We start from the raw sequence: 22023 nt of genomic DNA, 5'->3' as shown, positions 1-22023 counted from the left end.
TGGATGGCGGCAGATAACGGCCGGAGAACTGTTAAAAGCATTCGGTCCTGGGAGGTCAAGCCGGGGTCGCGTGATCGGACCCCACCAGGTCTCTGCATAACTTTATGGGCACTTTTGCAATCATGAAATAGTAATAATAATAATAATAATCATAAAAAAAAATCCCCGCCGACTCTCACGGCTGTTCTCACAGCGGTTCCTGGCTGCATGTTTACTTCTTTCCTTTCCATCAGATTAAATCAGCACCACATGGTAACGCTGGGTTTCATCAGCTCAGGCTTGTAAGGGGGGCGTTTGGGGTGTGTGTTTGTGTGTGTGTGGGGGGTGGGTGGAGGGGCACAACAGACGCCACTTGATTTCTTTGGGAACTAATGGAAATTTTAAATAAAGAAATTAAATAAATAAAAAAAAAAAAAAAAGAGGTAAGCTGCGAACGCTCCATTTCTTTTCCCACATTTATCTTGGCTCGGGCTGCCGCGCATCTTTCACCCCTGGATGGGGCCTGTGGTCGCCGCTGCACCGGAGCAGCTCCGGAGTCGGTGATCGGGAACGGAGCCTGCTGGTTTTATGCTCTGTCTGAAAAAAAAGAAAAAAAGAAAGCTTGCAGCTGACGCTCTTCGGAGGCTTACTGCGGTGTTCGGAAAAACCCAAGGAGATATCCTCCGAATACACTTGGACAAAGATCCCGCGAAGAGTGAGTGTTTACCGTGCGGCGACAGGAACACAAGCGCCAAATGGGGATTATCTTTACTCTTTAAATAATATAATATTAGGTGTAAATGCTGACCGAGCGTTTGATAACTCCAATTGTTTCGACGAGGCTACATAACAAACAAAATGGCAGGAAATGTGTCCGTCGTGGACGTGGACGCGGCTCAATGCTGCCCTCTAGCGGCGGCAGGGCGAACAACAGGTTGTTGACGTTTACTTTATTTTCTAACTTATTATCATATAGTTTGATCGGTTCCAGATACAGTGGGTGTTATAGTGAAAACCTGAAATAAATTTAGAGTAATATTTGAATGTTTATCTTTGTTACTGTTTCTCGTTTTATCCTTGGTTGTCTATTCTCACCCTTGCTGTCTTTTTTTTTTTTTTTCCATTTTGTTGTCTATTCCTATCCTTGTTGTTGTTCACTCTGGTGTTTATTTATTTGTGGACGTCTTTTGCTATCTTTTAATTGTCTATCACATTTATTGATATTGTCACTATTGCACTGCTGTGACAAAAGAATATCTTAATATCGATTTAATCAAAATGCATTTTCTATTCTAAATAGTGTGCCATCCTGCTATGACGGTCATTAAGACTTTAACTACCGCTTGTATAAAAATGAAAATCCCGACCGAAGGGGCGTAATGACACGTGTAACTGGAGAATGACGACCTGTCGTAAAACGGCTGCCCGACGCCGGACGTATAATGCAAACACTATTCATTTATTGGCGTATTTCATCGCACTGTACAAGTATCATTCTGTTAAATACACGTGTGGCGCTGTTCTCATCACACCCAAGTCCAAGGTCCGGCGCGGTGATCAAACACACACACTCTAGTCCTCATCCTCTGTGTTGCCTTGTCTTCGGAAAACAAATCCCCTGACCTCACCTGCCGTTGGTTCCCCCTCCCTGGATCTCGCCGGAGGTGACGGAGCAGGCTCCCTGAGGTGCAGCTCCGCCTGGGCCGCGCACGGTGGCGGGCCGGCTGCGGAGACAGGCACGCGGGTTCCGGTTGGGTACAATCACGGTTCAGTTTAGGTCCAAATCCACACGGCGAGGTCTGATCCGGTTCTGTCCAGTTCTGAAACCCGGTGTGGGGGGGCGGTTTCGGCAAACGGCACGAATAACCCGGGACCGGGCGCTGCTGATTTAGCATGGTTAGCAAGGCAATGCTAAAGTAGGTACTATGTGCATGTATGGAGAACCCCGGGGTCCATTCCCAGATGCGTGTTCAATTGTGCCCACCCTCCCCCCTCGAATAAAAAAAAAAAAAAAAAAAAAAGGATAAAAATCGATCGACGGACTTCTCCGGGGTGGGGATGCATTCATGCTTTTGTCGGTGAAGCAGCAGCAGCGATAAAAGATCCTGTGGAATTTTTTTTTGGCAGGTAATCGGGGTACGCGAGGGAGGTCGAGGGAACGCTTAAGATACACCCTGTTGGTTTGATCGTTTGTGTCTGTGCATAAAACGTGACAATCTCTGTGTCAGTTTGTCTCCGTGCACCCTTCAGTGAACCTGAGTGCAAGTTCAAGTGTGTGTGTGTGTGTGCGCGAGTGTGTGTGTGTGTGTGTTTATGTGTGTGCGGTTTAGTTTTCTAACTTCAAGAGTTCAGGTTATGTTAGCAGCTGACGCGTGTTCCCGCCGACGCGCATCCAGTCCCGGCTGCGCTCCGCTTCAAGCGTGCGCGGTGACATGGAACCTGGCTCCGGAGGAGGAGGCTCAGAGGAAGGGGTTGTGGCTGTGCGTCTGCGTCTGCGGGCGGGATCCCGGTCGCGGGGAGAGGGGCAGCAGGGGCTGGGGCAGGTTGGAGGGCAGGTCCAGGAGGCCGGCGGCGGCGGGTTGCGTGTGGGAGGAGGGCAGCAGCGGCGGCTGGTGCGGGAGCGGGAGCGGCAGGGACGGGCTGTAGGAGAGCATGTGGGGCGGCAGCGGGGAGGTGGAGGACGGACGCATCTGGTTGAGGGTCAGCCGCGGCTGGTCACAGTGGAAGGGGTTGGTGGGAGACGGAGCGCTCAGACCTGGAGGAGCAGACGGAAGGGTGAGAAAATGCCGCGTTTGTTCAACATCGACCGCCCGGGAGTGACGTACCTGAGAGGAAGGGGTTGTTGTGCATCTTGCTGGGGGGGTTGGCGGGGATCAGCGCGTCCAGGTTGACCAGCGAGGCCCCCGTGGGGCCGAGGAACGCCTCCGGGGTTCGGCACACGCGCGCCGGCGCGGCGCAGAGGGGCGGCGCCAGCCTGGACAGGTCGAACATCTCGGGGCTGGCGGAGTGGCGCCCGTTGACTTGGGCTTTGAGCGGAGGCTCCTCGTCCGCCTGGATCCCGAACAGCTCCGACTCTGCGCCAGGAAGCGAGTTGTTTTTTTTTAGTGAGCGTTGGAAAAAAGCCGCTATGGATTAGCTTCTGTGCGACGACAGGGGGGGTCACCTGTGGGGCTGGCCGGCTGGGGAGAAGACACCTCAGGAGGTTCCTCTTGAGGCCTCTCCTCATCCTCCTCAGCGAACGGGTCTGCGACTCCGCTGCCTGTGCAAAAAAACAAAACGGTTCAACCCGGTTCCGCCCGGTCATTCGAAAACGCCCCGAAAACCAGACTCCGACAGACCCGCTTCGTTGGGGCCGTCCCAGACGTGGTTGCAGGGGCTGGGTCCCGCCTCCCAAGGGTCCGCGGGGGGCTTGGAGCTCGAGGCCCAGGGGTTGGACCCGTCGGAGGAAGATGGAGGCGCGGCCCAGGGGCTGCCGACCGCAGGCGAGCCGCTGCCGTGGACGGCTGCGGACACACAAGGGATCGATCGGATCTGAGCTGCGGGTTCGACGGTTCCGCCTGGCCCTCCCCGCGAGCGCCGGGCCCTCACACACCTACTGACTCCCAGGGGTCGGAGGCGCCGTCGCAGACGGGCTGAGCGCAATCCCAGGGGTCGTCGGCAGGGGGCGGGACCTCGGGAGGAGCGCCAAAGATGTCCACCAGGTCCTGCATGGTCTGAGGAGGAAACACAAACACTGACATCAGCCTGGGTGAGCGTTTTCTGCAAGCGCACACACACACACACACACACACACACACACACACGCACAGTTGATTCACCCTCCTTATGTAAACAAGGACAATGACATCGCTTGACCACTAACGAGTCGTCAGGCAGGCTTTGATTGGTCGACTGATCGGCCAATGAGGTGCGAGCTGGCGGATGAGGAGGATCCTGAACGCACCTCAAGGTTAGACAGGGACTTATCATTCAGTCAGCGCCTTCTTGTCTCCCCGCTCAGTCTGCATCCTCCTGCTCCTGCGCTGACCTCCCTCCTCACACACACACACACACACACACACACACACACACACACACACACACTTTCAAATCACCTCCTGCGTCCCTGAGCGGCTCTCCCTCCTGCTATCATCCAGGGCCTTCTGAAGCAGGGACTCGTCTCCTTGGCGACAGCGCTGCTCCTGCACGTGGCGACGTCATCAGGATTATCACCACGGAAATCAGCGACAAATGCACACACACACACAGACAGACACACACACATAAAATCCTCAAAATATCCCATCCTTAAACTTCATGAATCAACTGTCTCCCTTCAGGGATCGGCTCTGAAACAAACACGAAAATGCATCTCTTTGTCGCTATGGCAACAAGGATGAGGATGAGTGTAAGATAACCAACGGCATGCACATGTGTGTGTGTGTGTGTGTGTGTGTGTGTGTGTGTGAGGCACCTTCTGACTCTCCTCCCTGCTCATGGCCAGGGCCAGCTGGAGCTGCAGCTCCTCCTCGCCGCTGGTCTGAGGCCGGGCCTGCTCCAGGTCCGAGGCGGCCTGAGGCGACGAGGAGGAGGCTGCGGTCGGGAGGAGGGACGGTTAGTCAGCAAAACAACCTCCCGGCTCCCCCTGCATGGTGGACGCACCTCCGCCGGAGATGTGACTTACAGTTGAAGGATGAGGGCGAGCCTCTGGAACGGCTGAACTCCTCCCCGTAAAGCACCGCCATGCTGGGCTGGCTCGTTCGCCTTCCCGGGTGGTACGACGGGGGAATGACCCCGTAACCGCTTCCGCTTCCGCCGCCGCCGCCGCCGCCACCGCTGCCACTGCCGCCGCCTCCGCTGCCTCCCCCCGCCATTCGCTCCTTGGTCTTCAGCGCCTGACTTCTCTCCTGGCGCAGACGCTCTTCGTCGCGGAGGAGGCACACCAGCTGGCGGGCCTTCTCCCGGACGTTGGCCCCCTGGTCTCTGCCATCGCGGTCCACATACTGGAAGTCACGAAGCGTCTGACCAATGGGGGAGCGGGGGTTATTATCACTGAGTTCTGGTGAGTGCGGGTCAAAAACGTGTTGTAATAACACACGCATGTTAATTACTGTATTTTCCACACTATAAGGCGCACTGGATTATAAGGCGCACCTTCGATGAATGGCCTATTTTAAAAAAAAATTCATATATAAGGCGCACCGCATTATAAGGCGCATATAATAGAAGCTACAGTACTGGCTGGGGTTGCGTTATGCATCCACTAAATGGAACTGCGCTAAAGGGAATGTCAACAAAACAGTCAGATAAGTCAGTCAAACTTTATAAATAGAGTACAAACCAACGTTCTGGCAACTTCGTTAACTCCAAAAACAAGTCAGGGCATTCACAATACCGGTAGGTCTTACCGGTATTTGTGGCGCCTTCGTTCAAACAATGTATTTCCAACAGTTTTTTCATAAAAGAAAAGCACCAAGAAGGACCGCCTCTAAATTCTTTGATGTTAAACTTGCGTGCTAGCGCTGTCGCCTTAATTCGAATAGTGACCGTGGTGACGCTTCTACTTGCTGCTCTCTGTTCAACAACTCACTGTTCAAGTTTGTCCTCTAACTGTAGCCATCTCAGCACACACACAACCACACACACACACACACACAAATGGAAATGAGAACGCACGCTTTGCGTAGCCATATATCCCAGCATGCAGCGCGCGCTACTTCTTCTACGGGAAAAAATGGAGTCGGCGGCTTTTTCCCGTCTTGCGGCTCAATCAATTTTGATCCACATATAAGGCGCACTGCATTATAAGGCACACTGTCGGTTTTTGAGAAGATCGAAGGCTTGTAGGTGCGCCTTATAGTGCAGAAAATACGGTACATGTGTCTTTTCAAATATAACATACTGAGGACACAGCTGATTTTTTTTTCTTCCGGGGAAAAACGCGCTCACAAGGAAAATTGTACTAATTTAACATCTGCATTAAGTGCCGTGTTCAAGGACGCAGAGTAAGCACCTGGATGGTGAAGGCGTTCTCCCGGCACTGCTGGGCCACCCTCTCCGATCCCGTCTTCAGCAGATAATCCAGCAGCGTCAGGGCCTGCGGACACACACCGGTTAGCGAACGTGTCGGGACAGGATGCGGGGACGACCGGCTCCCCACCTTGTAGACGTGCCTCCAATTCTTGCCGCTGTCGTTGAGGCGTTTCCACACCATGCCCATGACCTCGGCGAACGCCACCACGTTGAAGGTCAGGTCGGCGATTTCGGACATGAGCGACGAGGACGGACCCCAGGGGTCGTTGGAGGTGGCCTCGCGGACCTGGAGGGGGAGGGGGGGACAACGGGCACAAAACGTCCTCCCTTATCCAGAGCGAGCTTTTATTTTGGTCGTTTAACGTTACCTTGATTTCCGCCTCGGAGTAGTTGTGCACGATGTTCTTCACCTGCCTGCGCAGGGCTGAGGTTGTCATGGTGACAGTGATAGAGGGTAAAGGGCGTAGACAGCGAAGCCCTCAGCGGGTAAAGAGAAAAGAGGTGGGCCGGAGCCGAAGGAGGGCGGTTACTACGGAGACGGAGAACACACCCAAGTAAAAATAAAATCACATGAGAATAGTAACAACAATAGATAATAATAATAACATTATTATTATTATTGTTTTTATAACAATGCAAATTCTACTATATCATTATTATTATTATAACAATGCTACTACTAGTATATTATTATTATTATTATTATCATTATTACAACAATGCTCCTACTAGTATATTCTATTATTATTTTTATTACAACAATGCTACTACTTGTAAATTATTATTATTATTATCATAACAATGCTGCTACTAGTATATTATTATAATTAATATCATTACAATGATACTACTATTATATTATTATTATTATCATTATTATAACAATTCTACTACTACTATATTATTATTATTATTATAGCAATGCTACTACTACTGTGTTATTATCATTATTATTATTATTATTATTATTATTATTATTATAACAATGCTACTACTAGTATATTATTATTATCATCATTATTACAACAATGCTACTACTAGTATATTCTATTATTATTTTTATTACAACAATGCTACTACTTGTAAATTATTATTATTATTATCATAACAATGCTGCTACTAGTATATTATTATAATTATTATCATTACAATGCTACTACTATTATATTATTATTATTATCATTATTATAACAATTCTACTACTACTATATCATTATTATCATTATTATTATTATTATAGCAATGCTACTACTACTATATTATTATTGTTATTATTATTATTATTATTATCATTATCATTATCATTATTATTAGTGCAACAATAACAGTATCAATAAATATGAATTATAAATATAAAGAGAAGGCCACAACACCAGCAAGGATAAAAATAGATAACATAAATAGATAACATCTAATTAAAGGCATCTTACGCAGCACCCAAGAACGTATATGTATATATGTATGTGCACAAAATACAGATTTAAAAGAAACAACAAAAAACAAAACAATAAAAGTGACAAAGTGGTAAAAGTAAAAAATACAGGACAAACTGACGGTTACCGTGGCGCCCAGACAAAACAGATTGACAGCAATTTGTCAATCTGACCTCTTAGATATTATCAGATAATACATATTACATGATTGGATATTATTTTACTCATAACATTTTAAGAAAATGATTGTTTTGTTTTTGTTCTGCAGTAACAACTAGTACGAACAAGCGATGCTTTTCGGGCGTCTCGGTGGATTTTCCCAGATCGTCCGTCATTGGATCGACTTCTTCTCTGGCTGGTGAGGCCGGGGACGGGTTCCCCCTGGTGGCCAAAGTAGGTTGAAAGCCTTAACTCTGCCACTGGAGGTGTCTTGTCTTATTTTATTCAGGTCAACACACACACACACACACACACACACACACACGCATACAAAGACAACCCACTTCCTGCACAGAAAGCGTATCTCAGGGAAGCGGCGGGGGAATGGTTCATTAAGGCCTCTGCCGATGGTTCCCCCGGCGCCACCGCAGAATCCCCAACCGCCCCCCACTTGAAGAAACTGCCAGATTGTTCACACAACAATTACCAATAATCATATTTACAGAGTTCCACTTCTGTTTCACAGACAATTTGGCATCCGGATGGTCAAAATTCCAATTTTTTTCACCTCGGCGTTTAAATGCGCTGTTTCAGCTGGTGTACAAATATTGCCATAAGGATTTTGGAAACGCCAGAGACAAAAGTTGTGTCATGACAAACACTATCGTCATGGCATTTCTTCATTTAATTGCATCATAAAGTACTTGTGAGTAGTAATTATAAGAGTACAAGTGCAAAAGTACTGTGATATTCAGTGGTTAATATGTGGATTGCTGATGTAAATGTGGTATTGATTATGCAGAAAAATGGAAATGGGGTGTTAAATGTCACAGTGGACACACGAGTGTGTGTGTGTGTGTGTGTGTGTGTGTGTGTGTGTGTGTGTGTGTGTGTGTATCTGCGGGGAGGGTCCCCCCACTCCACAGGCCCCACGGTTCACGGGGGTCGCCCTTAACAGGATGTGGGAAAGCAAAGCTCAGCAAAAGCCGACGCACGGTGTAAGTGATATGAGCGCGGCAGACACACACACACACACACACACACACACACACACACACACACACACACACACACACACACACACACACACACCCGTGGAGGACATGTCTGCGCCTTTGTGCAATTGCAACGCAAGCCGGTATCACCTTTCTGCCAAATCATCAGGCGTGGGGAGGGTGGGGGGGCAATGGGGCCAGAGAGGACGATCCACGCAGGATCAGTCCCCAGAACAGCTGGGGTGACATGGTGTGCGTGGGTGGGTGTGGGGGGGGGGGATTTAAATTCGCAATAAAGCACATAAAACGGGGTGCGTTAGTTTTATCAGAGGTTGGGAACCCCCACCCCACGGAGCCGCGACGCTCCCACTCTGTTCCTCGTCGGTTCACAGCGCTGCGTCGATAAGACCGTGGAAAAACCGGGGGGAACCGGCGTGGGAGCTTCTGCGCTGCGTGGCTACGTCACCGCGGCGGCCACGCTTACGGCTGCGCATGCGCACCGCGCGGAGGCAGGTGTGCTGGATTTCGCAGGTGGCGATGGAGGGCGCCCATACTGCCTTTGCGTGCCCGCCCACACACACACACACACACACACACACACACCTACACACATACACACACACACGCTCATGCTGTGTATTCCCATGCATGCACGGCGCTTGCAGTGGTTCGAACACGCGTGGATTCTCCCGCACACAAAGCCCGCGGAGCCGCAACCGCAGCCTCCGTTAACGCCGTGCCCGCTTGCCGTGCCCGCTTACCGTGCCCGGTGCTCATCCTCCTCCTCCTCCTCCCCGGTCCGCCGGAGAGGTGAAACCCCCCACGCTCTTCCCCCCACGCAGTTGCGTCCCGCCACTCGGACGTGGGAGGGGGAAGCGGGACGGCGGATGCCCCGGATGATGCGGGCCGCTCGGGCGGGTGGTCGGCGGCGAAATCCGCATTGAACGCACCACAGCAGAACACGTTCCCCTCTCCCTCCCTCTCTCTCTCTCTCTCTCTCTCACTCACCCAGGCAACCCCCGCCTCCACACACACACACACACACACACACACACACACACACACACACACACACACTACAAGGCACGCGTGTAAAACACATCCAGCATCCACATGGGAAAGAAAAGGAGCGTGTGTATTCTGCAGTCAGCCTTCCTTCGGTGACATGTGTGTGTGTGTGTGTGTGTGTGTGTGTGTGTACACAGCATGAACCCGGGACAAAAAAAAAAAAAAAAAAGTTTTTATTGACGAAAGGCAACATCTGGATGTGACATCATCGTTCCGTCCAATCAGAGAGGCGTCCCGCTCGCGTCACTCGCCGGAGTGCTGCAGCTGATGCAGGAGCGCGCTCGTCTGCGCGTGCGTGTCCTTCTGGTCCGACGCGCTCAGCTGGTCCATCAGGCCGCACAGGGTGTCCACCAGGTCCTCCATGAGGGCGTACACCTGCAGGGACCACAACCCGGCGGGTTACGTAACCACGGAGACGGTCCGCGGGTTCGAGCGTCAACATGGCGGCGTTGGCGGCGCACGTTGTTCCCGCGCGCTAATTCCCTCCGAATGTAGGCCGGCAGCTGCTCCATCCCGGGGAAGATTAACTCGCGTCTTTTGTAGCGAGCGCCGTTCAAGGGCAGGGTTTTTTAGCTGAGCGTGCACGTGGTGCGCCTCCCCGCGCGGTTCGTGCTAAACAGTTAGCTTAGCACGAACCGTTATCCTCCGGCCTCGAATCTCGATGAAGCCGTCGCCCTTTCCGGAAACGCGGAGGAGTCCGTCACCGTATTTGGCGGTAAATCTAAAACCCTTCGCCACGGAAACAAAGATGGCGGCGGAAGCCTCGCCTTTCGGTGCAGCAGTCGGGTGTAGACGTCCATTATCTCCGTGCACTGGTCGTCCACCGTCTGCCTGCTGACGCTCTCAGGCCGGATGGGCTTACTGCGCTTCTTGGCTTCCTCCTTCTTCTTCTTCTCCCGCCGTTTGTTCTCCTGAACACACACACACACACACACACACACACACACACACACACACACAAAGCGACTGAAAGATTTAATCCAAACGCCTGACTTTGTTTTTTTCTGCATTCATTATGTAATGATATTGCCGTAACGGGTTGGTTGATAGGTGAGGCCGCCTGTTTTTTGCATGGACACACACACTTACACAACTTATGTGTGTGTGTGTGTGTAAATCACAGATGGCCCAGACCAGCACAGGTGCTATTATTCACACCCTGGGCACACAGTTGGACAGCAGGCGCACTGCTTCACACCGTGTCCCGTTGCCATGGCGCTCCCTGAGGACTCGGTTGTACCTGACCCGACTCGGCCGTCGCCCAGAGGATGAAAACACTCCGGTCTATTCATCAACATGCCGTCTTTTTGAAAAAAAAAAAAAAAAAAGTTCCAGGTTCACACCTGGTGCATTGTCGCCGTGACGATGAGCCAGGGGGCCGCCAGGTACTGATATCAATCATTTCAAGGGTGGGAGACGCCGAACTGGCGCCGACTTTGCAGAAGTTTTGCACATGTGGCCACAAGATAATGCATCATGGCCAGAAAAAAAAATAAAATAAAATGAAGTGAAATTAAATAGAATAAAATGTACTTAAATAAATAGTAGAAATTAAAAATCACATAAAATGAAATAAGATTAAATTAAATTAAAAATTAAAAAAATTAAATCCTACAAATGAATGAAATATAAAAAAATAAAATAAAATATTAGAATAATAAGATAATAAACAATTAAAAACATAATTAAAAATAACTGTCAAAAATCACAAAATCAATAAAATGAAATACATTAAAAAAATATAAAATAAAATAAAATTTCATTCAGTAAAACTATAGAAATAACATTTAAAAAAGCGAACTCAAAATTAAACCAAAAAGGGTTGTTTTAACTACAGAGGAAAAAACGAATTAGCCTCTGGCATCTCACACAAACACACACACACACACACACACACACTGACACAAACACAAGCATCATCTTAGACCTTAAAAGACCCCATTGCTCTGAAGGTCTGACTAGAACCTGCCAAGGTTTTGTGGGGTTCTGCTGCCACCTAATGGCAGAACACTACACACCCAAAACACACACACACACACACACACACACACACATGCCCCCCCCCCCCACACACACACACACATATTTTATTCCTTACCTCCGCCGCCTTCTCACAAGCCGCCGACTTAGTCTTCCCGTTGTTTTCCCCTTTATTCCCGTTCTTCTCTTTAGCCGTCTCCATCATTTCTGGGGCACAAAAACAGAGCTCATGTCCCTGCACGCACCCCTATATATGTGTGTGTGCGTGTGTGTGTGTGTGTGTGTGTGTGTGTGTGTGAGCGAGTCTCACCACATGGCCCCATCTCCTTCTCCGGCAGGTTCATAAGATACTTGAGCTTCATGGCCTCTCCAGACATCCGGTCCAGCAGTCGCCTCCACAGCTGCTGCCTGCAGAAACGGGACCGCGTGCCGCCATTAGTCACGGCCTCGCGAGCGCCGGCGCCGAGGCGGAAAAGACGGACGCCGGTCGCCTCACCCGATGGCGAGGGCGGTGGGCTGGTGGGGTTTGGGCTGCGGCTCGCACAGCCTCAGGAACAGAGCGTTGAGCTGGGCCAGGCCCTTCTCCCTGCTCGGCGCACCCTTGGACTCGGACTCGGGCAGAGAGAGCACGGCCTTGGACGCAAAAAAAAAAAAATCCATGTTTCCGATTTTCCCGTTCTGCACCTGCCGACGGAATCGACCTACTGACCCACCTGTCTCAGGGTGTTGATGGAAAGGTCCCACGCCGGGCCCGGACTGACTTCCTGCCACAGCTTCTTCAGTTCCTCCACCGGCTGGCTGATGTACTGCAGCTGGAACCATTGACAGACTTGACGACTCGCGCGAGCGGAGATCACGCGACGCGGCAAACGTTGATTCGTGTCATCGTTTTCCGTTATTTTTGCGCGTCTGACGGGGGCGGCGATATTTGCCGGTGACACCTGAGACTTTGTTTGGCGTCCTTTGTGAAGCCACCGCCATTAATCCCAATTACAGTCCAGATTACCCATGATTACGGATAATAACTGGCGCTCGGCTTTGTACGATTTCCCTCCCGGCTCGTTGGAAATCACCTCTGGAGACTTTTAGGACATTCGCGCTCGGTGAATTCCCTGAATAAATCTAATCAGCCCCTCGATTAACCCAATTAGCTTCCTCCCGCGCCGCCACGGCGACCGAACCCCCTCCTAATGCGCCGCGCGGTGCAATAGTTTGGTGAAATCCAGGTCAGAGGCCGGATGTGACGCCGCCTCACCTCGGGGTTTCTGCTCAGGAACTCTTGCTCCTCGGTGACGTAGAGCTCGGCCGGCGAGCCGGACCTCTCCGGCGTGCGGATCCCCCGAATAATATCCGTCACTATGGAGCGGCACATTTTCAGCGTCTGCGCCTTCTCCAGCGAGGCCTGGATGAAGAGGCGCCGGGGTCCGCTGGTGTCACGGTACAGCGACACCCCCTTCAGGAGGACTTGCAGGGAGGCGCCCTGCAGCAGCAGCGGGTGCGTGTTCAGCCGCCACATCTCCGACCGGATGCCCGGACTCCTCGACTTGAAAATGAACTCCACCCGCTTGGTCTCACCTGGGAGGATGACACCTGGGGCGGAAGGGGAAGGGGGTTGAGTCGGGAGCTTCGGCGGAGAAGCGGCGACCGGAGGGGTTGCCGTACCGGAGGAGTTGTTGAAGTAGAAGTGGCGAGCTCTGGCCGGCGGCGGCGGCGGGTCGGAGAAGAGGCGGGGCAGCGGCAGCTGCTGCCAGCTGTAGAAGACGGCGGTGCTGCCCACGTTGCGCAGCTCCAGGCGCGATGAGGCCCTTTCGCCCGTCAGCGCCTCGAAGATGACGGTGGCCTTGACGCCCGGCTCCCCCTGACCCGTCGGAGAAGGACGCTGAACAACTGGCCGCACCCACACTCAGAAGATATCAGAACTTGGGAACCTCAGCCTGCCGTCGGGTACCTGCTGGGTCGGGGCGTTTCCCGTCCAGGTGACGAGCCGACCGCAGAAGCGCAAAGCGGGGACGGGGAGGGCCTCAGGATCTCTGGGGGGGGGGAAATGGTGTGAAAACACAAACCCATACAGGTTTATTTCTCCTTATTTTATTTTAATGAATTTGAATTCATTTACATTATGTTATTATATTTGTCACTATCTTATTGTTATTATTATTATCTTATTATCGCCACAGGATGTCTTTCCTACCTGAGGCTATCAGACTTTTTAATTCCACTTCCCTCAGACGCAGGGAATCTTCAAATCTTTGCACTTAAGACCTTGATAGCCTTAACATTGACAATTTATATTTTTGAGATGAGAACAACTTTATTAATCCCGAAGGAAATTGTTGTGCCAGAGTTTCAAGTAGAAAAAAAAAACAACAAAAAAAAAAACATAACAGTAATAGATAATAGTTTTTTTTTTGTTTTTATTGTATTTCTTAGTCTCCCTCCTTCCTACTATTATCTATTATTGTTATGTTTTTGCTTGAAACTCTGCCAACAATTTCCTTCGGGATAAATAAAGTTGTTCTCATCTCATCTCTCATTATTTATTTATTTACTTATTTATAAATGAAATCATTCTTATTTTATGTTTTATTATCTTATTTATTTATTATTATCTTATGTTTTATTATCTTATTTTATTATTATTTTTTTATATTTTCTTAGCTTGTTCATTTTTTTAATTATTATTATTATTATTATATTTTTTAGAATTGGATTATTGATTTTTTTTTATTATTTATATTTTATGAGCTTATTTATGTACCTATTTAGCAGTGACATAAGCAGTGCTTATGCTTATGTCAGCAGCGCTTATGTCCTCTATTGTAAGTCGCTTTGGATAAAAGTGTCTGCCAAATGTAATGTAATGTAATCTATCTATTCATCTATTATTTTCTTTTATTTTTATTTATTTTATTTATAACAATTATTCTCACAGATTCTCATCCGCCTTCTCCCGCCGCCTCCCGTCCTCCTCCACTTGCTCCTCCTCCGCCTCCAGTAAGGGGCTGCGACACAGCGTCACGCAGGTGAAGGGTTTGCTGGAGCCGATCAGCTCCAGGTCGCTGATGTCCTGCGAGGGAAAGGAGGGAAGGCGGGGTGGAAAGCGCTCGGGTTCCAATGTTACGCCCCGTCGGGTGAAAACAGAACGGCCGGTCCGGTAGCAGGAGAGGCGTTCCCCGGCTGAATGTACCCTTAAAACTAAAAACAAACCCTCCTCAGAATGTGAGCAGGACTAAGGTCATCACGTTCTCCAGCAGGCAGAGGCAACCACCGCCACCATAAAGGGGGAGAAACCCGAGGTTCTCCTCGAACACGGAGGAGATCATCAGGAAACGTCACCAGTGGCAGTCAGATGACAAGTCAAATTTAAAAAAAAAAAGCTAAAAAGATCCTGAAAGACTGCGCCCCGCCTGCAAAACCCAGAAAAGCGCGACCTTTGTCCCCGCTGGAAATGCTGTCATTTATGTACAAGTTAATAATTCATGATTTCATTATGATGAATAATTTAGATTGAAATGACGGTAAATAAACAAATTCACACGTGCGTTAGAACATAATTTCTTTGTGCGCTTAATTTGTTGAGTACTTGGCCTGGAACTAACACGGTAGATGTTGATGCTCTTACTGCTCTTAGTGATGAGTTCTTCTCTTCATTTGTTTATATTTACAATCCGTGACATTATTTCTTTGTTGTGAGCTGATATATTTGTGTATTTGCGCCGGCAGTTCTAGCGGCATGAAAAGAAGAGGAGGAAACCCAATAAATGCCGGTAAGAACCGATCCGTGTGTGTGTGTGTGTGTGTGTCGTGACGAGAGCTACACCCAGAGCCGCCGCCGAGATAAATGCAGTTTACTTCAATCTCTTCCCAATAGTACAATTCGGACATTTCAGCAGTTATTTATTATACCTATATCATACATATATTTCACCCATATATTTATGGACATTCACTTGATGCTGCTGCCTTGTTGCCCCTCTGGGACAAATAATTTGTGCCGTGATGTCACGACCTTCGGGGGGATGTGAAAAGCAGAAGTTGTGATGTCATCGGTGCACAGGGGGGGGGCGTTGTTGCTTAGAAGTGAGAGCCAATGGGGAAGCAGTGATGTCATATAGAGGAAGCAGACGGCCAGAGTTGAGCCGTGAGGTCAACTTCTAATTTAAACTTTTTTTTTTTTCTAATTTAATAGTCCCATTTCTTTGCCGCCGACACCAACTGCAGGTTCATTCTCTGTCACGACGCGCTGCTCGGATCGTACATGTTGTGCAACAGGGTCGTGTGTATTTGAATGTATAAATCCACGTGCGTGTGCATGTGTGTGCATGTGTGTGTGTGTGCCCACCCTCCTTAGGTTTGTTATCAGGACAGGAGATACAGGGCGGCGTGACCGGAGCTGGAAGATCACGCCGCCTTTGTGAGGACAGAAGCCTCAGCAGCAACAGACAGAGCGTCCTGTGCAGCATCTGGAGAGCCCGGGGTGGGGGAATGGTAGTCACACACACACACACACACACACACAGAAAAAAACACGCAGGATTACGTGTGTGTGTGTGTGTGTATTACCGGCCTCCTGTGGTTCATGTCCTGCAGAACCTCCTCGATCTCCTGGTAGCGGCGCTGCAGGTAGGCGCTGCGGTCCCAGGTGCAGGAAGCCAGACGCCGACTCCCCTCGCCGGCGACCCCTAGAGGACATTTCTGATATTGAACACCCGAAAACTTGCCGATAACACTCCCGAGGCGACAGGTACCCGTTTCCTCGCACACGGTTCGCGGTTGGCCCACGTGCGCGACGGGTTCCTGTACGCCCCTCTCCTTCCTCGTCAGGGTGGCCGCGATGCCGCTCAGGTCGTCGCCGTAGCGCTGCGGGAGCCTCCAGAACTCACTTCCCACGCGGTAGCCCTGGGGTACGCACAAGAAAGCTCAGGGAAAAGGGTGAGGAGCCAATTGAGCGAATGTCAATAAGCACAGAAGAAAACGTACATATTCGGATTGGATGAGCGGCAGGACTTGGTTGAGGAACTCCCGCTGCTCCTGGACGTCTCTGAAAGCTTTGCCTTGGTTCATCAGCAGGCTCTCCACCGGCCTGCGGAGGAGGGCTGGGCGCCAAGAGCCGCGAAAACAAAACGACTCAGCGCTAGCAGGACGTGGACGGCGGCGCCAAGGTGAGATTCCGCGGCCGCCTCACCGGACAGGAAGTCCTGCTGGCGCCTGCGCTGCTTCATGTGCGCCTGCCAGTGCTGCAGGGCGTTGCTCTGCGGGTTCCCCTGACCCGAGGAGGAGCCGCCGCCGCTGCTGCTTTGCCCCGCCGCCTGGCCGCGGGGGCTCCCCTTAGCGGACGGGTCCCTCTCGGGCCTCGATACTCGCTCCAGCAACTGGACGTGGGCAAGAATCCCCGCGAAAACGCTCATTTCATGAAATCAGACGCTCGGCGAGTCTTTCAAATTCATCGATTTGGCCGCCACGCCCGGCCCCTCACCTCCGTGTCTCCTCTGAGCTCCAGGAAAGATCTGAAGTCATCCAGACTTCCCAGGATGGAGTGCGGGAGGATCATCCCCTGCTCGTCCAATCCGAACTCCTCGGCCCCGGAGGAGACGCCTGCACGAGCCATGTGGTGATATTACGCTCAGATACAAACATGAAAACGGTGTTTATTTCCGCCACCTGTCCCGTCGGCACAACCTTTGAAGGCCTCGGAGTCGGCGTTCGCAGTCACCAAGCCCGTCGACGGCCCCTCGGATGCATCCGCCGATCCCGTTTTGCGCCCGCGGGATTTCTGAGGACCCTTCGGGGGCCTGGGCAAGCGTGTCTGTAACCATGACAACCACAGACGGGTGCCGTGAGGCGGCCGCCGCGTGGACGTGACTCACATAGGGATTTAAAAAGTAACATCATGTACGAGAGGGTGAACCAATGGAGGTACTTACGTTATTAAGGTCCTTGGAGGGAGCAGAAAGCTTCTGGAGGTCCCTGCTGTGGAGAGCCGGGCTCCTGGGGAGGTCATCACCTGCAGCGGAGGGAAAATGAGGACAGTCTGCATATTTGAGAGGAAAAGAAATACTCCAATGACTTGAGTGATTTGAAATCTACTCGTCCTCCCTCATCCTTCTCTCCATCCTGGAGGGGATTCGAGAAGCCTCCAGCTGAGAGGATGTCCTCCTCCCCCGTTCTCCAGAACATGGAGGGCCTCGGAGTACTTGTGTGTACTCCGTTGTGCCGAGTAAGACGGAGGAGTGACTGACAGGGTTGTGTAACACCGGTATTCCCTGCCTGCAAATATTTTGGTTTCCATGGCAACGATATTAAAGTGAATCGTTTTGTTTTTTTAAACTTTTTTTTTTTTTTTTTAAATAATTTCTCCACAGGCGGAGGCGTTGCGTTCAAGGACACGTTGGGAGGAAGGCCCGGGCACAGACGGCTCACCTGCTCGGCTCAGACCGGCCGCGTCCCGCCGCAGCGACCCGCCGCCGCGACTCATCCGGCCGCGGGGTCAACCGGAACCGGTCGTCGATCCGTCGCCGTCTCCCCGTCCCCGCGTGTAGTTTGTTTTTAATGTTTGTTTTGTATTTTCAGTTGGTCAGAGTGGGCGTCGCTCCTCCGCGGCCGCTCCGTTGGGGTCACGGCTGCGTCGTTACCATGGCAACGGACGCCTACAAGCCTGGAGTCTCCTCCCTCCTGTCCTTTCCAAGCATTCTTTGCACACAGTTTAGTGTCGGGCTTATGGATGGTGATAAAAAGAACAAAAAACAAACCGAAAATCACACACACACATTCACAAATAATTATAATAATAATAATAACAATAATCATAATAATAATGATGAATAGTATTATTATGACAACAATACTAATAGTAGTGACGGTAATAACAACGACAAAAATAAAATAAAATTACGCATATAATGCCAATAATAGTGATTGTGAAATTAATAATACAAATGACAATGATGATGATTAAAATATAATTAAAAAACTTATGCCAGTGCTAAAAATGTTGATAAAATTATAATAAAAATTGTGATGATAATGATTATGATAACAAAAATAAATAATATGATGCCAATTATAATAATGATTATAAGATAATGATAACAATGATGATTATGGTAAAGATATGATGCCAATAATAATGACAAGAAGAAGGAGAGCGATGATGATAACATTGGTAGAACGTCTTTACCAATTAAATAAAAAACACTGAAGGAAAAAAAACCTCATTAATAGACAAATAAATAATGAATAGAGAAAAAAGGAAGGGAAAAAAACAAAGGTCTCTCTTTTTTCTTTTTTTATTTACTGCAGGTACCTCTCGAAGTCCGTCCCTCGGCGTGACGTGAACGCACCACGGGACCTGCGCCGGTTGCCGGCGGCATATAAACACACGCTCCGGTCACGGTGCAGAAGACGAGATCCGGCGGACTCACGGCCGAGTGAAATCCGCACCCACGGACACACCACCCCTGCAGAACCATGGACGTGCGCGGCGCACAGACCCCCGCTCTCCCCTCCGTGACGCGTCGGCTCCTTGACGCGCCGCGGGACGGCCAGCGCTCCGGTCCCCTCGGGGTCCTCCTGGCGTACCGGAGCGCGTCCCAGCACGTCGCTCCCCCGGGAATCAAAGCGGGTTTGGGGATCCTGAAACTGGCCACGGCGCGGTTGAAAACGGAGAAGAAGGCCGTCGCGACCCCGCCCGATGGCACCGACGCCTGCGGGAGGTCCCCGCTGGACCAGCTGGCCGCGCTGCTCCTCCGAGGCCACACTCGGCACCGGCAGGTCGCGGCGGAGCGCCGTCCGGAGCCGCCGTGCGCCGCCAAGCCGCAGAACTGCAAGCGCATCGTGGTGCTCGGCGCGCCGCGGGTCGGCAAGACCTCCATCCTGCGCAGGTACCTCCAGGACGGCTTCGCGGAGGAGTACCGCCCCACCACGGAGGACTTTCTCACGAAGCTGTTCCGTATCCGCGGGGAAACGTACCAAATCGACGTGCTGGACGCGTCCGGGGAGCGGGACTTTCCGGCCAAACGGCGGCTCTCCATCCTAACCGGTGCGTAACGGCGGGCGGGATGTTCATGCATTCACGATTTCCGGTAAACATCAATTCACGTGTGTGTGTGTGTGTGTGTGTGTGTGTGTGTGTGTCCTGCAGGAGACATCTTCCTCCTGGTGTTCAGCCTGGATGACAGGAGCTCCTTCAAGGAGGTTTGCGCCCTCAGAGCCGAAATCCTGGCCGCCAAATCCAAGCTGAGCCGCTCCAGCTCGCCGGACCGGGATCGGGACCGGGACCGGGGCGCGCAACCGGTGGCCCTGGTGGTGTGCGCCAACAAGGTGGACGTGCAGGAGTCCCGGCGGGAGGTGACCCGGGCGGAGGCTCTCCGCGCACTGGGCGACGACTGCCCCTTCTTCGAAACGTCCGCGAAGGACAGCACCAACTTGGAGCGGCTCTTCGAGGCGCTGGCGATGCGCGGCGGCCTCCCGGCCGAGACGGGCCCGTCTCGGCACCGCAGGGTCTCGCTGCGGTCATACCAGGCCATGCGTGCGGGACGGGGACGCACGAACCGGGCGGCCGTGCGCGACGACGCTTGCGGGGCCCTGTACCCGCTGGCACGGCGGCCCAGTTTCAGCACAGATCTGCGGCGGCTCGTCGGGCCGCGGACGGCGAGGGACGCCGGCAGAGCCCCGGAGAGGTGCCGCATCCAATGAGGGATGCTCCGGAAAAACACCCGCTTCCGGTCAGCTCAAGCCCCGGAGAGGCGCAACCAATGAGGCGCTCCGGGAAAAAAACACTTCCGGTCAGCTAGAACCCCCCCCCCCCCCCCGAGGGAGGTGCCGTATCCAATGAGTGGCTCCGAAAAACAACGACTTCCGGTCAGCCCGAGCCTCGGAGTTTTCTTTTTCTTTTAATTTTTTTTAGCTTCATCCGATAAACACTGACTTCCGGTCAGTTCGGGCCTGAGTTTTTTGTTTTTCATTTGAGCCTCGGACAGGTGCCACATCCGGTAAACATCCACTTCCGGTCGGCTCGTGCCGTCACCGGAAACCAACGTTTCCCATTCATGATTGACAGAAGTTCGAACTGTTACTGCATGACAAGAAAGTTATATTTATTATGATGTTTTCAGAATAAAAGCTGTTTTTTGCAATTTGGAGAATGTTTGCATACTTCCGGGCAGCGGCCTGAAACCGTCCATTTAATTCTTTGTGTTTACTTATTTCTTTTGATTGAGCATCTCCCTTGAATTGATTTCTCTGCACATGCACGCGTGTGTTCATTTGAACGTGCTTTATGCAACACCTGCAGGGACAGTGGGATGAGGCTGAGTCAGCAAACTATCGATTATTGCGCAAAGTATCATCGTTGCATAACCCTGATTCAGAAAATAGACCGTCAGGCATCACGGCTATCCCTCGCCCACTCACTGTGTGTGTGTGTGTGTGTGTTGTGGCAGCCTAAAGTCTGATGCCTGACCCACGCGTGGGGGGGTTTGCAGAGCCGTCCCACACTGTTCAATAAAAAAACTAAAGGCTGGGACGGTTGACTGTTTTCACAGAGGGCCCTGAGAATCCTCCAGGTCTGACGTGTCAAGTGTAGGAAGCGCACGGAGGTAAACGCTGACTAAACATGGGCTCCAGATGAGGCAGAGAGGCGTCTGCCCCATCTGAGAAGAGAACATTGAAAAGTGAAAAAAAAACAATTATGAATCAGTGAAATTTGTGGTGAAGTCTGGCATGTCCTGCCATGGTAACCACTGGTAACCAATGGATACCACCATGGCAGTGGTTCGGTGTGTCCTCCCCGTCCACCGTGCCTCCCGTGGCCTCACGTGCGCTAAAGTTCACATTGCGGGGAAACGGCCATCACTTTCTTTCCCTCGTAAACTTCCCAGCACGTGAGCTGACGCTTTTCACTTTTCAAGCACGCACAAACACCTGAAAACAAACGGTTCGGCTTCTGTTTGCACGTGAAGAGGATTCACGGGCAGTACTGTGCCGCTCTGTCCCTCTGACCCCTGCATTCAAACCTGCGCACACACACACACAACACACACACACACACACCTCTGAAACACAATGCACCGCCCCCTCCCATCTTTGCCCTTCGTGACTGCTCTTCTTCAGCTGCAGCTCAGATGAAACCTGCAATGCTCAGGCTTTGTCTGCAGCTCTGATGGTGATGAAGGACATAAACAGACATAAACAGATATAAACAGACGGGGTCGAAGCATCTGTCCTTGCTTTCAGGTGGGATTCGTGTGAGATGTGTGTACACTTCTTTTTTTTTTTCGGGGTGTCACTGATGAAGGTGTGATTGTCTTTTCATCACTTCCCTCCTCCTCACTTTGCAAACACGGGGTTGCAAGGTTCGTGCGCCCGCCTGTCAGCGAGGCCAATCAAACGGTTTGTTC

The 22023-nt window shown here is 51.1% G+C and overlaps 3 protein-coding genes across 3 annotated transcripts; 1 reads left to right on the top strand and 2 right to left on the bottom strand.

Annotated features, from left to right (window-relative positions):
* Positions 1-331: 331 nt before the first annotated feature.
* Positions 332-9570, bottom strand: epn3b (epsin 3b). The gene is made up of 12 exons (XM_086142387.1): positions 9340-9570; positions 6360-6520; positions 6119-6277; positions 5972-6055; positions 4643-4979; positions 4433-4551; positions 4074-4160; positions 3572-3692; positions 3318-3482; positions 3143-3238; positions 2805-3053; positions 332-2734 (listed from the first exon to the last, which is right to left on the bottom strand). The coding sequence occupies exons 2-12, from the start codon at positions 6426-6428 to the stop codon at positions 2439-2441; spliced, it is 1782 nt and encodes a 593-aa protein (XP_085998513.1). The 5' UTR covers positions 6429-6520; positions 9340-9570; the 3' UTR covers positions 332-2438.
* Positions 9571-9865: 295 nt separating this feature from the next.
* Positions 9866-18101, bottom strand: mycbpap (mycbp associated protein). Its single transcript, XM_086142483.1, has 18 exons — positions 18047-18101; positions 17551-17630; positions 17306-17432; positions 17103-17221; positions 16812-16998; positions 16607-16722; positions 16375-16525; positions 16190-16308; positions 14557-14693; positions 13575-13656; positions 13289-13484; positions 12882-13216; positions 12340-12438; positions 12123-12259; positions 11937-12034; positions 11745-11833; positions 10414-10557; positions 9866-10021 (listed from the first exon to the last, which is right to left on the bottom strand). Exons 1-18 carry the CDS (start codon positions 18099-18101, stop codon positions 9890-9892), a joined length of 2403 nt encoding a protein of 800 aa, XP_085998609.1. The 3' UTR covers positions 9866-9889.
* rasd2b (RASD family member 2b) lies at positions 17933-20628 on the top strand. The gene is made up of 2 exons (XM_086142485.1): positions 17933-19664; positions 19767-20628. Exons 1-2 carry the CDS (start codon positions 19094-19096, stop codon positions 20318-20320), a joined length of 1125 nt encoding a protein of 374 aa, XP_085998611.1. The 5' UTR covers positions 17933-19093; the 3' UTR covers positions 20321-20628.
* The last annotated feature ends 1395 nt before the right edge of the window (positions 20629-22023 follow it).

This window comes from Fistularia commersonii, chromosome 35 (assembly GCF_037954325.1).
Source record: "Fistularia commersonii isolate RoL2024-O1a breed Wild chromosome 35, RoL_Fcom_v1.0, whole genome shotgun sequence".
NCBI lineage: Eukaryota > Metazoa > Chordata > Actinopteri > Syngnathiformes > Fistulariidae > Fistularia > Fistularia commersonii.
Note: the sequence above shows the minus strand (reverse complement) of the source record. Positions and strands in the feature narration are given on the sequence as shown.